Genomic DNA, 15,052 nt, shown 5'->3' with positions numbered 1-15,052 from the left:
TTCTAAAATTGAGTCCCTGAGTAAGACATGGCTGAGTGGGGAGGGCAAGGCGGCTGCTCTGGCAGCATACCAGTTAAAAATCAACTTCCACTTTCAGCACAGTTAGCCCATTGTGTTCTGTTTCGTGCTGTTTTTCTGTTTTCCTGTGAGAAAACCAGTGCGCATTGGCTTGGCTGGATCAGTACTTCTAAAGTGGTGCAGAGCATCTTTTGTCTCCAGTAACTGGCAGTCATTCAGACTGATGTGGTCAACATCAAAGGCATCACTAAATTTAGGCTTACAGTGCAGCTGGCACCTGGATGAAATCAGCTGCATTTCTAGAGAGTTCTGGCCCATTAGGGAGCCACAAGCCCTGTCATTTTTGCCATACATCTGCATTGCTGAAAAGGACACGTGTCTTTTTCCCAGACCCCCAGGTGCTGGAAGCACAGTGGTCTCTCTTGCACTCTGTAGCATGTACCAAAGCAGTGTTTTAGTGTTGACTTTGAAAAACACTTGCTTAAGTATGAGTGATGATAGAACAGTTTGGGATGGAAGAGACCTCAAAGCCCACCCATTTCCCACCCCCTGCTGTGAGCAGGGCTGCTCCCCACCAGCTCAGTCTGCCTAGGATCTCATCCAACCTGGCCTTGAGCACCTCCAGGGATGGAGCACCCACAGCTTCTGTGGGCAGTGGTGCCAGGGCCTCACTGCCTTCCAAGTATGAACAAAAGTATGGTGAGATGGAAAGTCTTGTCTTATGCTTTCTTATATTAGGTAATCTGAGAATGAGGAGGGAAGATGGTAACACTTTTCTGGGGAGTTTGTCATGTGAGATTTGTGAGTGTTTATCTGTTATTCCCATTTTATTTTTGCATAGTTTTTTCATCATAGAGATGGGACTCCGCATTTGCTGGTTTCTCATTTGAAAATAAGATAAATACTAGGATGGGTAAGTGCAAAATTTGCAGGATGAGCAGGGTAAACTTTCTTTTCCTTTTTGTCAAAGGGGGAGTCGATTTCAGAGCAGTCGAAGTGGTGTAGCTCACACTGGTGGAATCTGCTCCTTGCTTAAAGGCGGAGGTGTGAATGAGGTAGGTGTGGGTACTGGGAGGGATGAAAAGTGGTGGAAATTTGTCTGTGGTGCAAATTTATCAGTGCAGTTCCTCAAAATATTCTGCTGCTGCTTTGCTGATGCACGGCCTTAGCACTGCTTTGTGGAAGGGATGTCTTAATGAAGAACAGTACATGAATAAAGTTGGACATGGGCTCAAATACACTTTCCAGAAGTTTTTGCAGTATTCTGTCATTCATACTTGTGACCACAGTGGCAAGAAGGAAGCAGATTTTCTTAATTTATTTGTAATCCAGTGTTTAGTCTTCCTCACTTGTTCATTTTCTGTTTCCTCTGAAGCAATTACTTTAACATTATGAATCTCATTTTGCTTTTTATTGCCTTTAAATGAAAAAAAGCTTTGGCTGTATCTGAGATTATAGAATCACAGAATCATCAAGGTTGAAAATGACCACTGAGATCACTTAGTCCAGCTGTCAACCCATCACCACCAGGCCCACTTAACCATGTCCTTTAGTGCCATATCTGCATGTTTCTTGAACACCTTTAGGGATGGTGATTCCACCACTTTCCTGGGTAACCTCTTCCAATGCATTACTGCTCTTTCTGAGAATTTTTTTTCCTGAACATAAACCTGAGCCTCCCCGGGTGCAACCTAAGGCCATTACCTCTTGTTCTGACACTAGTTATCTAGAAGAGGCCAAAACCAACCTTGCCACAATCTCCTTTCAGGAAGTTGTAGAGAGCAATAAGGTCACCCGTGAGCCTCCTCTTCTGCAGACTGAACAGTCCGAATTCCTTTAGCTATTACACATAAGACTTGTACTCCAGATCCCTCTCCAGCTTTCTCGCCCTTGTCTGTCTGGACACATTCCAGGTTCTCAGTGTCTTTCTTGAAGTGAGGAGCCCAAAACTGAACATAGTACTTGAAGTGCAGCCTCAGCAGTGCTGAGTATGGAGGTAGATACGTGTACCTAACTGACTGCTCTTCCTACTTTACTTATTTCTTTCAGTTTGGAAAGCCTGACTTAATGGCAGTTACCCTGGCACAGACACTGGCTCAAAATATCGGCATTTTCTCAGACAGAAGAAAACTAATAAGTGGTAAGTTTGTGTGCTGTTTCACCTTGTCTCAAGAGAAAATCTTAACAAGTGGAGAATCTTACCAGTGTCTCTCTGATATGTTCTTTTGTAACGTTTCTTACAACGTTGGAATGCTATTACTTTCCTTGCAATCAAATGAGGAGACACTACCATTGGTTTTCCTCTATTTAAATGCCATGATTTCCTCCTGCCCTAATTGATGGTAGCACTGGTGCCATTATTTTGTTAAAAATAAATTCTAAAGGTGTCTATCTGCATTCATTTCAGGGAGATTGATTTAACACCCACAAACTAAATGGCTGCTGTGCTACAGCGCGGTGGTAGAGAGACAGACATTATTAGACCCAGGGATGATGATTAGCCGCCTCAGTCCTGTTACACAGGATGGATTTGACAACATATCTCTTTCCCTGCTTGCCTTTAATGAATTCCTCTTCTGTATTACTCAAATCTTCTGTGTTTACCACTCTGCTGCTACCATTTGTCTACTATTTGTAACCTTGCATTTCAACATCCTAGTGGCCCTTGTTAACCTTCAGCACTTTAATTCAGCTATCCCTGATCCCCAAAAGCACCTCTCCCTCCCTGCTTTCACTAAGCAAAATTAGTACTGTGCTTTTTAAATGGCATATGACAATTCACTGTGCTGAAAGCCTTACATTTAAAAACATAATTACTGTATTGACTAACATAACTGTTTTCATGGATTTTGTTTTCAGCCATTGTAAAGACAGTACATAATGCAGAGATACATCTACAAGCAGAGGTTATTACAGTGCACATGATTTTATTTTGAAAAATGCTCAAACACGTAGGATGTTCTGTGCATGTTCAGTATTCGTTTTCTAGCTGCATATTATTAAACTGCTGTAAGGAAAGGGGGAAGATAGTAGAGCTGCTGGGTCCTAATGATTCATTTATTTGTACTGGAAATGTGGGGATCAAATATGACATGGGAGAAGGTGGCAGAGCTGCTTTGTGATATGCAAGTTCTGGAAGCTGACACTGCAGTTTCCTCTGACTTCACCTAAAGGAAGGAAAAAGACCAATGGAACATGTTTTCAAAGTGAGGGATTGAAAAGACTCATGCATAGATTTTTTAGTTTATATTTAAAACTGCAATATAATTGATTCCTATGTGATTTTTGTGATAAGAAATGTATTTTGGACTCTCAAGACTCAAGATGTAAATTTTACTTTGTTGTCAGGTGAATGTAAGTGTGAGGACACCTGGTCGGGATGCATAATGGGAGACACAGGGTAAGAGATTCGCTGGAGGGAGGTCACGTCCTGCATACAATGACATAAAGAAAAAGCATGAAAATGTTTGCCTTTTGCTTTCCAGTGGAAAATTTTCTGTGAACTGTTATTTTTCAGAAAGCAAACTATTCCCTTCTAAATATACTTAGAATAGACACAAATATGTGAACAAGTAACTTAATGAGAGGATGTAAGGATTTTTAGTAACCGCTGCTTTCACTTGCAGTGCTCAGAAGCTCAACAGTCAAGCCGGGTCCTGCAAAGAAGCAGAACCGTGTCTCCCTTCTTTTCTTCCATGACTTTGCTGCTGAGTTGTGGAAACAAACAAAGGCACATCCAAATTCCTAAAATACCGTGCTCAAATTTCTTGCCCATGTCTCATTTTTATTACTTCTATGGCAGTCTTTCATTTTTCATCCTACAATTTGTATGGTAACGCTAGAAAAACTGCTCCCATGGGAGGTTTGATACGATCGTGCTTGCATAAAATAATCAGTGAAGAGATTTTATGTAAGGACTACTGAATTTGCAAATTTCTGCTGTTAGCTGAAATTGATGATGCTTCCTAGTGCGTGTATTCAAAACTTAATTCTCCGTATTACAGACCTGTCTTTATGCGTATAAATTAAACTTGAGTCTGTTATGAAATAGAAATAGTACTCCAAATTTTTAAAGAAATTTTGATCTGACTTGCAATTTTCACACTTGCTTTGTGGCAAGAACTATTTAGAACAATGGAAAGCAGATTTCATTCAAAACTGGAAATATCAACGTGTGCCCTTTTTTCACTTTGTCTACTTAAAAGCAAGCTAGGTAAGATTTTTCTGATTTTCAGTATGACAGAAGGCCAATATGGGGAGACATACTTGATTCTTCTAAAAGAGTGCTTCATTATTTTATGTTCTTTAAACTCTTTATTTGAAGTCTGAACCTTTAAAATAATTAGGCATACAACATATATACACACTCGTAGCTTATTGTTGAACATTGCAAATTCCACATTCTCTGCAGTCTTTAGGTCTAAATCATAAACACTAGAGACAGTAAAGAACAATTACATTTTGCAGACTGCCATTTCTGGCAACGCAGGATTATTTTATGAAGTACTGCTGCTAATGTTTTGTTTTATCTAGTGGTAAACTGATACTAAAAAACCCCTGAGACTCCAAAATCTGTTTGAAGCATAGGTGCTTTCATGACTAAGGACCTAAACAAAGCGATCACTTAAGTCACTTTGGAAAGAACCTTTCCTGTGGAAAGGAGCCATTGAAAGTCTCTTTGCATCAGTTAAAGCTCATATTGGTATTAAGTGCAACTCAGATTGGCAATCAGTACTCAAATGAAATCCATTCCATGGAGCACAAGAGAGAGGGAAGCTGAAATATTAGCTAATGTTTGCTAGAAGCACATTTTAAAATGGTGTAACTCTATTGTATAAAAACGCACTGGGCCAGAAGAGCACTTTCACCTAAGAGAGGAGTGAACTATGAGCAATCTTTAAAAGGGCCACATGTGAGAAGGGCAGCTGTTGTCTGCTGCAGGATGTATGGGAAGAAATAATTGTATTTCTGAAACAGGCCCTTTAGTGGAACTGGTCACGTCTGTGAGAACCACACATTGACTGTTAGGATTTATGGTATTTGACATAAAATAACCTAGTGGAAACTTTTTGTCTTCTCGCTTTACATGAGCTCTGTGTAATTGTTGAAATATGTTTGTAATTTACTAAAGTGATCTAGAAGTTAAAGAATGTTGCAAACAAATATCTTCACTCTGATTCCAAACAGTATATTTTTAGCAGCTTTTCTACAGGATAATACACTTGTCTCTTCTTATTTTGAAGAAAGAATACTATAAAAAGCACCTTGTTTCTTCGTAGGTATTATCTTCCAAGCAAGTTCTCCAAGTGTGATATTGAAGAGTATCATGAATTTTTAAACAGTGGAGGTGGAGCCTGCCTTTTCAATAAGCCAACCAAGGTAAGAATTACCTTATTATCGAGTATTTTTTCTATTGTAGTTCTAACTTAGATCAAATCAAGAAGAGGGAAAGACTGATGTCTTTAGGCGAGAATCCCTAGAAGATGAAGTAAGAATAGTTGTATTTCACATCTGTTCCAAGATCTAGACACTCTGCAGCAGGGGGAGAAGAGCTGTGTAACCACCATTGGTTGCAGGTGGTTGTGGTAGCCTTCCTCTTGGAGAAGGAAGTTTTTACAGTGGCTTTCAGAAAAGATTTTGAAAACTGGGACTAATTTTATTAATGCTGGAAGAGGCAGAACAACAGAGAAAGCCCTGAGGATCAGGGAGCAGATGCAGTGGAGCTGCTGGGAGGGAGCTGCATGAGCACCAGGACCACCTCCATGGGTGATCTTCCATATTTGCCTATAAAGAATGAAATTGGAGGTTTCAATGCATGAGTATTGGAAATCAAATGAAGTGGAAAATATCTCCTTTTCCTTGCCTCTCATGTCTAAACTTTTTACCAGCAAAACAAGTTTATTCACAGGGAGCATGCAAAGACTATGGAATGATTAACAGAGACATTTCAGGGAAATAAATGCAAAGCAGGACTAAGGAAACTCCAGCCAAGATTTAAGCAGTTCTACAATGTGGGATTTGCAGCAGGGTTTCAGTATAGTCCTGCTCCATTTACTGAAGCAAATGTTAATTTGTAAAGTAATTAGAGTAATGATCTTGAGTCTTTTCTATATATAATTAACATTATCCTCTATTTAATGTCTGTCTTTCAAAAAGCACATGAAGGATGCCGAGGCAGAAAGACAGTACTGCATGGAAAAAAGACATGGTGGCTGAGGTAGCCACAATGCAAAAAGAAAGTCAGTTGTAGGGTGAGCATGTTCCTTCTGGAGCAATGGAGGAAAAGTGCCAGCCACAGAATTTCAGTAGATATTGAAGAGGGGAAGAAAATGCAGGACATCTGGATAAACTGTGCCTGCTTATCTGTGAAATGTTATCTCCTTTTCATGGAATAACGTAGTAAAGTGGGGAGAAATCACTGTAATTGAGTAAGAAGTGGCAAGGTTTCTCATTCTTTAAAATGTTCCTGCATTACAAAAGATTGTTTTTTCCAGTTTCATTACAGACAGAGAGAAATGCTGATCATTTTATTACTTTGCTGAGTGGATTGTTTCCATAGCGTAATGCTTTCTTACTTAGGCTTGCTTTAGTGATTTTGTTCATTTACCCATCTGTCACTCTGAAAAACACAATTACTCTGATCTCAATTTAGATTAGTGGCATTTGCAATTTTTTCTAGTGGTATATGAAAATGTGAAAGTCAGATGTGGAAAGCAGGGTGATTTAGACTCTTTCTCTATTGCTGTTCAGGTTGCTTTGAGGTTATTAACAGTGGATGTCTGTCAAATTCAAAAGGCTGTCAAACACACGTGCTTCCTAGCAAGGCAAGGGTAGTGAAACACCAACTTCTGGTTTTCAAGAAACAGGAGATGTGGCAGAATGCAGCATTCGACAGTGTTCTACTGTGAGATCAGCTGTGATTGCCAAAATCAGCTCCGGGAGCAGATTGATCATAAGCTCTTTTCAAGCGATTAGATGAATTATATAATGTCTTTTGGGGATAAGTTATGTCATTTGCTTCCCGTTTTTGTTCTTTTATTTCACAATTAGTTGTGCCAGCGTGCTGCAGGAAACTGGCAAATGTATTAAGTTGGGGCCTTCAGTTTGTGCCATCTACTTGTCTGTATTGAGCAACACTGAAGAAGTTATCTGGAAAAAGAAGAAATTAGCAGTTTAAACAACTCTTTAGTAATTGTGACAGATAATTGCTTGCTTATGTGTAATGTAATTGTGTATTGCAGTCAAATTTCCATTCCAGTAGGAGTTCTAATAATAGCTGCCAGCTTGTGGGCTGGTTTGTGGCACTGAGGTGGCTGCGGGGTGATGCTCCATCCTGTGGGCTGCAGTGAGGCAGCAGCCAGAGAACCACTGTACACCACCAGCATTTGTTTGTGCAGGTGGCTCACGAGCAGGGTGGTTTCTAGAATGATCCTTGTTTAAGATGTGAACTCTACTTTAGACTAACTTAGTAATGCACTTCTCCTTTATGTAAAAGCCACAATTATGTTTTCTTATGCTCGAAGGAAACATTTCTTTCTTTTTGTTTTTTTGTTGGTGAGGTGGGAAAGGAAAGTGCTACTTCAGACATGCAGATTTTTACATTTTAAGTTTTAGTTTAGTAGGAGGCTGAAGGGAAAAGAAACGGAAGAAGTCTTACCAGTTTCACTTACCTGTCTGTGTCACGTGCTTGTGGAAAATTGCTGCAAATTCCCAACTGTGATAGTTGAAAAGAGAAGGCAGCAACAACCAGCTGTGGCAAAAACTGGTGAAAAATCCCAGCCTCTCCTCTCTCCCTGCATTTCTGAGCCATCTGGCCCCAAAGGGCTTCTTTATGGTTATTCTTTCTGAAGGTATAATGCAGGATTCAAGCTGGGGCATTCTAGAACAATAGAGTTACAACTCCTGTTATGATAAAGTGGAGTTGTTTTACAAGTTGTCCTTTACTGTCACACCTTTTGTTTTTAATTATGGCTTCTGCTCAGACTGAATCTGCTCTGAAAATGATGCTCTGGCACAGACCACACCATGTAACTCAGTGTAATTGCTGAGTTAGATGTTTGGTCTCTGCACATTTTATCTGTATTATTTCCAGTCTGCTTCTCTCTGAGTTTGGCACTGTGTTTTGGTTAAGGCATTTGGAGTGTTAGCTGAAAAAACAACAATTATGGAATAAATATTGACTTGCGGAATCAAACTCTATAATCCAGAGACTGGTTATAAAGCAGGTATGTTTATTCCAGCGTTGTGCAGCGCCGGGTGCAAGGGGGATAGCTCCTCCAAACTTGCACACCGTAAGGAGAAAAGTGTGTTACAGATATAGGTCAAGCTAATACATAATCAATAGTCTCCTCCCCAGTTTGATTACATATTCATTACATTCCCTATGGCCCCATTCCCCACAACCCCATTCCCCCATTCCCTCTGACCCCATTCCCCGCGACCCTTGCTGTTGTTTTGGGGTGACATTCTTCTGTTTTCTTCTTGGTGTTATCTGCTGTTATAGTTCTCCCATGTCAGCGTTGTCTTGCCCAGGGGTATCTAATCCTTCTTCTTGTCAGAGGACTCCGGACAATTCCTTCTTATCTTTATTGCCCTCTTCTCTGGTTTTCTTTTGACTAAGTGTCTGTAATTCCCCCTTTCTCTGTCCTCCCTTAACATAAACTATCTATCTGTAACTACCCTTTGCCTTAGTGAGGTCCCTTTTCCCTTTCTGTAGCAAAATGTTCCCCTTTCAGCTACTATGGAGTCCTTTTTCACTATTCAATATGACAACGATTCCCTTTAATTTCTGATTATGCTCTGCAGCTTCTGGATCCTCCAGAATGTGGCAATGGCTTTGTGGAAGATGGAGAAGAGTGTGACTGTGGGACAACAGCAGTAAGTTCAGTGTGCTTCACATTAGCAGCTAGGTCCTCCAGCTGCCCATCACTGCTTTTGGTTAAGTGGAGGAAGACAGACAGTCCTGTGGCAAAGAATTCATCATTTCTCACCTTTTTCCATCATGTTTAGCACAACATGAGCTGGCTATAAAACGTAAATGTTTTATCACCAGTTCAATTCTAAAGAGTAATAGCAACAGCTACCTATGCAAGTTAGTCCTTAAAAATGATGAAGTATATTCCTTGGTGGAAACATGACCCTGGTCAGTGCTACAATGTCAGTATTTAATGAGCAACATTGTGAAATTAGAAAAATGATTTTCTATATTGCATAGTGACAAGCTGTGCAGTGACTTTATACCCTGCAGTGCATGCTCTCTTCTGCCTCCAGGTGCCTAGCAGCCTGGTGAAGAATCTGTCCAGGTAGCATGCTAAGAAAGAATGTGAGAATTATGGGGCTCATCTGCTTTTCTTGTGTGTTCTGCTACAAATGTCTGTGTTTCTCAGGAGTGTGCCAGCGAAGGAGGAGAGTGCTGCAACACCTGCACACTGACAGCAGGTTCCCAGTGCAGCAATGGGCTCTGCTGTCGGAAGTGCCGGGTAAGGGCATCATCCTGGTAGTGATGCAAGCACCGCAGCATCTGTACTTCTTGTCTCTTTTCTTAAAACAGGCTGGAAAGTGATTTGTATGGGGCTTTTTGATGTGTTTTAGGCTCGGCTTCTTCAGGTTGAGAGTATGATTATAAGTGGAGGAGAATCAAATCCTTCTGGTTTCAGAATCAGGCTGAAATAATGCATGCACAGGCTTACTTGGGTCATTCTGTGTTGTTCTGTATTTGTCTCTGTGAGGCTGAATGGAAAAATTGTACCACAAATGGCCTGAGAAAAGGATGTGATAAAAAAAAGTCAAAAGAGCTAGCAGCTGTGTTCAGAAATGTTCATCTAAAAGACACCTGACTTCAACTTTAGTTAGGTCTGCCTATGTCTCCTTATGTTTGTGCTGACTGAAATCCCACTGAGTAATGCCAATCAAGTCCTATGTCAATTGTAAGATATTCTTCCTGATACGTCAGTAAATAGTAAAAGAGATCTGGCCAGATCTTGGCTGTAAGGGAACCCAGATAAATGAGACTTCAAATAGTTGTTGATGCTCATTTAGTAATAATGACAATTATTATTAATGGTGATAACACCATGGTGGTGTACCATGTGTGATATTTTTGTCTTCATCATTTGAGAGTTTCATTTCCTCAGGAGGAATGTTATTAACTGCAGACCACATTCTTGATTGTGCTCATCTTGATGGTAAAAAGAGAAAGCACAGACTAGGCTGGAACAGATCACATTTGCCTAAAGACATCCCTTCTTTTTTAGTGTAGTATAGAAAAATCAACAGATTGCCAGTGTGGGTGAACTTTGTTCAAGTATCCAAGTCACATGGACAGAGACAAGTGGGGAAAACATAAACTTAAGGTTGAGAAAGTGTTAGAGTCTTGTTCTTGCACTGTCATAGACTTGTTCATAACAGCCGTGGAATTAGCAGCTGTCCCAAATAAAACTTGTGTGCACGTGCAGCAGAAAGTCACACAGCTGCAGAATGAACTGGGTAGCACAGGCTTAAGAAGCCTTCCGGGCAAAGTAAGAGCTCTGAAATATGTCCATGACCAGAGGCACCAATGGTTGCCCTCATGGGATGCCTTCCTGCTTTTACAGGTCAGTGGCACAGTCTTTAATTAGATTGTAAATGCATACGTTAGGTCACTTGTTCATTTTTCATTGTTAAATCCCCATCCTATTAGAAACTGGTATCAAATCATACATAATTCTGTATATTTATGAATAGTTTCTGTTCTACAACAGAAATAGGGCTTTGTAATCACCATAGTGATAATTTCTAGAGCATTATAGTCTTCTAGGTATTAAAGGAATTCACAAATATCAGGATCTCTCTCTGTGTTTTTTTAAGGAGAAAAAAAGTCACAGAAATGTGGAGGCCCTGGCCAGAATAAGGGTACAAGCCCCTGCAGGGTTAGTGTGATAGGACCCTGTGGCCCAGAGCAGCTTGTATCACCTGGGGGTGAGGTGATGGCTCAGGGAACAGTGCCACTCATACCAGCAAAGAACCTATGGGTAGGATAGCGTGATGCCCACCCCAGGGGAAGGAAAGCCTTCCTCCCTTATCCATAGCCTTACTGTTTCCCATTCTTTAGTTTAGTTAAAATGTGAAGAAAGTATCGCAGTTAAGGCAGGACATGGAGAAACCAAGATACTGATTTTCTGTCCTTTTTCTCCAGTTTGAACCTAAGGGCGTTTTGTGCCGAGAAGCAGTGAATGATTGTGATATTGCAGAGAACTGCACCGGAAACTCCAGTCAGGTGATTTTTATATCTTATGTCCCAGAATAAGATACCTGTTGTCTCTCGGTCACTATGAGTGTTACTGTCTTGTATGGTATGATGTATAAAACTTGCTATTAAACCTGGTGCAAGCTCAGAAGGAGAATATGAAAATGAGATAATATTCCATATGCCAATTGTACACTTTGTTTCCAAACATTTCTGAATGATCTCTTAGTTATTTTCTCTCTCTTTAGTGTTCTCCCAATATTCATAAAATGGATGGATATTCATGTGATAACAGGCAGGTAATTGTCATTTCAGTTTCTTTTATGTTCTTAATGCTTTTATAGATTACATCTTAGAGAGTTTAGTTTAGTTTAAGAACTTTGGAAGTGTTTTTTGGGTGCTGGTCATATTTTGGAGCTAAGCATTTCAGTAGGATCATATTACTTAGAAAATATGGCAAGTCTGTCATTTTGCAAATGATTTTTTTTGTTTGTTTGTTTAAAAAGCAAATTATTTAAAGTTGTTTGTATATATTTTCTCTCTTTTTAGGGCATTTGCTTTGGAGGAAGATGTAAAACCAGGGATCGACAGTGTAAATATATCTGGGGTGAAAGTGAGTATATGTTAACATTTCTAAGTTGTTTATCATTCATGTGGCTTGAAAAATAATCTCTCCTGAGAAAAATTATGGTAAGGTGTGTGCTCAGAACCAATGAAATCAACCAGGACTGCATGTTGTAAATAGTATTGACTGTGATCCAGAACTCTGCTCCATTTTGATTTTTTGGCCTTAAGTTTAGGTTTTCTTTTGAGCAATTTTGGTACTTCTCAAACTTTAAACTCAGTTTTTTAACTTTATGCTGTTTGTTTCTGTCTTAGTTCCATGATTTTTTGTGCTGACTACATCACCTAGTTTGCCAGATAACACATCCCTTGCTCCTTTTTGTGGCATAACTATTCATCAGGCAGACCTCTGGCCTATTCTGAAATGTAGGAAAGATCAAAGAACTTGCAGTGGACACTCAATAAGAAGAGCACAGGTCCAGCATGTGGACTGCATGTCTCTCTTTGAAGAGGTTTCCTAAAGTGATGCCTGCTGGCTGTGGAAAATACTTTTATCAGGCAAAGTGTGTATTTAGCTACCATTCAGTTAAAGCTTTGGCAGTTGAAACAAACCTGCACATGCAGAAGAAACACACATGCAAGAAGGGAAAAATAATGGATTCCTTTAGTCCGGATGGTAATATATATCATCTCATCAAGCACAACATATCTGTAGTTATTTTCCTATTGCTATTGTTGATATTTTCTACTGCCTTATGTTTGATTGGCAGTGTTCTATCTGTAAGAGATTTGATCATTTTATGATCAGAAAATAAGGAATTAGATTGCATTGCAGTACAAAAAGGTGCCGCTTACATACTTACCTTTGTTGAAAGCATACAGGAAATTCTATGTGGTCACATGTAATACTTCTCTTGGACGTGAGGTATGTTACATGTTTATATTAATAGCACGCAGACTACAACAGTTTCAGTAGTATGTTTACACAGAACCTTTGGTAGGATAAAAGCACTTCGAATGGCTTTATTATGTTGGGAAATTATAGGAGTGCAGGCAATGCTGAAGATGAGTTCCTTATGCAAGTCACAAAAAGTTGAGTTGAAATTTGTTTTAGAGTTTGGCTCAAAAGTACTGATATCTTTGAAAGCCTATGCTGAACAGCAGGATGGTAACAATTCACCTGGCGGTTTTATGTGACTAACTCCCTTCTCGACCCCTGGCATGTCCTGTAAGGATATTAAGCTGTTGGCATTTGTGCTGAATTTGATGCTTTCTAAGCAAGCTTTGCTGGTTAGCTTTGATGAAAAGAGGCACAGAACACCTTCTCCCTTCACCTCATCCCTTTTCTCTCTCCCCCCCCATTTTGTTTTTTCCTCCTCTTTTTCAGCTCTTTATCTGATTACTTTACTTGTGTGAGAGACTGAAGTCTTTCATTTAACTTCTCATTAACAATCTAGGGAGCCTATAATGACATTTATTGATTCATTTCAGTGGCTTCTGGACATTTTGGGCCAATAAAATTGGTCAATCTGAAAAATTTTTTGAAAGAATCCTGTCAACAATTCTCAGTTCTCTTTAAGAATATCTTGCAGAGCACCAGAGCACACCTGCAGAACACGGTACTGCACTTGACAGATTGGGAAGCTCTGTTTACTATCATGGTGCATCCCTGTTTCCCAGGACTTGGCTTTTCAGTCTTCATCACCTGAGAAAAGATTTGTTTCTGTTTCAGAAGTGTCAGCTGCTGACAGGTACTGCTATGAGAAGCTGAATATTGAAGGGACTGAGAAAGGAAACTGTGGAAGAGACAAGGACTCTTGGATACAGTGCAATAAACAGTAAGTTGATCCATTTAAAAATGGCTGGTGTGGGATTTTTATCCCTTCTTCAGTTCCCGAGGCTGCATGAAGAGGCCTCTGTGCAGAAGTGTGTCCTGTTCTTTCATTCTAATTTTGCTTACAGGTCCTTTCCCAGATCTCTGTGCAGATGTTGTAACTTTACTTTTGTTCCTTTACAAACTTGTAAGTGAAAAATATGCATTAACATGAGAAAGGCCTTACCCTACTACTTGACAATGTGCAAGTCCCTGCACACAAGTTTAAAGCCCCATTGAAAGTTGTGTCTTTAATTCCTTTACGTATGTTAGAGACCACTTCTACTGTTTCTCCATGGGACAGCTGTTGTACCTTAATAGGATATTAAATCAGTGTGATGTGGTTTGTTCTTGACAGTTCTTCATTAGCAGAGCATTGTTGATAATACATCACAAAAAAGCCCCATTCTCAGGAGAATAATTCTGTGGGAAATAGGACATTATTTATGGCAGTTCTGTCAGTGAGAAAAAAAGCAAAGAATAACAAATATGTTGCAAGGCAAGTGAAGCAAAACACATTTTTTGAACATGCATTTTTCTTGAGTTTTCTTTTTTTGTGAGTATCTGTTTATTCTCTCAATGCAGGGATGTGCTTTGTGGATACCTTCTGTGCTCGAATATATCTAGTGTGCCCAGACTGGGAGAACTTGATGGTGAAATCACCTCATCAGTCTTGCAGTTTGGAAAAGCCTACACTTGCAGGTAATTGGAAATCCTGAAAATAGGACTGTCAATATACATCTTGTGTGGAAAAGCAGCTTTCTCATTCTGAAGTGGAGAACTGTCTCCATTTAAAAAAAAAATGGTGTCCCTTTAAGAAGTAATCATTACTCCAGCTTAAACTCTGTTAACCTTCTGAAACTTTACTGCATATGTGGAGTACAGCCGTTCTGCAGACCCCTTTATGTAACTGTCAATTTTGCCAATAGAGAGTTAAAGCTCTTCTCTGGCCTCTTGAAACTACATTCTTTAATGTTTGTAGCATGCTTAATTTGCTGAAAATACTTAGACATTTGCTGCACTGCTAAAGCTAACTGGCAGCTTAATGCATTGCCGTATGTTAGTTTAATCCCAGCTATAGACCTGGTATGTTTTAACAGCAAGATGAAATAAAGTCCTGCATAACTAAATTCAGTGTTTTATACAACACAAGCTCTTATGCAAGAAAAACGTTTTCATCGTTATTTATCTTTGATGTAGAGATACTCCTTTTACTTTGCTTCTCATTAGGGCTGGTGAGATAATTTATCCAGTGCTTACTCTTCCTTCATCCTGTGTGTGACCTAATGCAGACAGAAATGAAGGTTGCAGCCCAGAGCACAGTTTCTCAGGTTTCTGGTAAAAGCACAAGTTTGTGGGGTCTTCCTGCTTGT

General features: G+C 39.7%; 1 protein-coding gene across 7 annotated transcripts in view; it reads left to right on the top strand.

Moving 5' to 3' along the window:
- ADAM22 (ADAM metallopeptidase domain 22) overlaps positions 1-15,052 on the top strand; it is a 123,616-nt gene that overhangs the window by 81,852 nt on the left and 26,712 nt on the right. For all 7 annotated transcript variants that reach the window (XM_072329029.1, XM_072329026.1, XM_072329023.1 and 4 more), the window contains exons 12-22: positions 989-1,073; positions 2,068-2,158; positions 3,367-3,418; positions 5,298-5,397; positions 8,824-8,895; positions 9,405-9,497; positions 11,192-11,272; positions 11,491-11,541; positions 11,792-11,855; positions 13,539-13,644; positions 14,265-14,381. In XM_072329029.1, coding sequence (XP_072185130.1) covers positions 989-1,073; positions 2,068-2,158; positions 3,367-3,418; positions 5,298-5,397; positions 8,824-8,895; positions 9,405-9,497; positions 11,192-11,272; positions 11,491-11,541; positions 11,792-11,855; positions 13,539-13,644; positions 14,265-14,381 — 912 coding nt within the window. The remainder of the gene's footprint in view (positions 1-988; positions 1,074-2,067; positions 2,159-3,366; positions 3,419-5,297; positions 5,398-8,823; positions 8,896-9,404; positions 9,498-11,191; positions 11,273-11,490; positions 11,542-11,791; positions 11,856-13,538; positions 13,645-14,264; positions 14,382-15,052) is intronic.

Source organism: Excalfactoria chinensis, chromosome 2 (genome assembly GCF_039878825.1).
Source record: "Excalfactoria chinensis isolate bCotChi1 chromosome 2, bCotChi1.hap2, whole genome shotgun sequence".
In the NCBI taxonomy this organism is placed as follows: domain Eukaryota; kingdom Metazoa; phylum Chordata; class Aves; order Galliformes; family Phasianidae; genus Excalfactoria; species Excalfactoria chinensis.
This window is presented reverse-complemented; position numbering and strand designations above follow the sequence as displayed.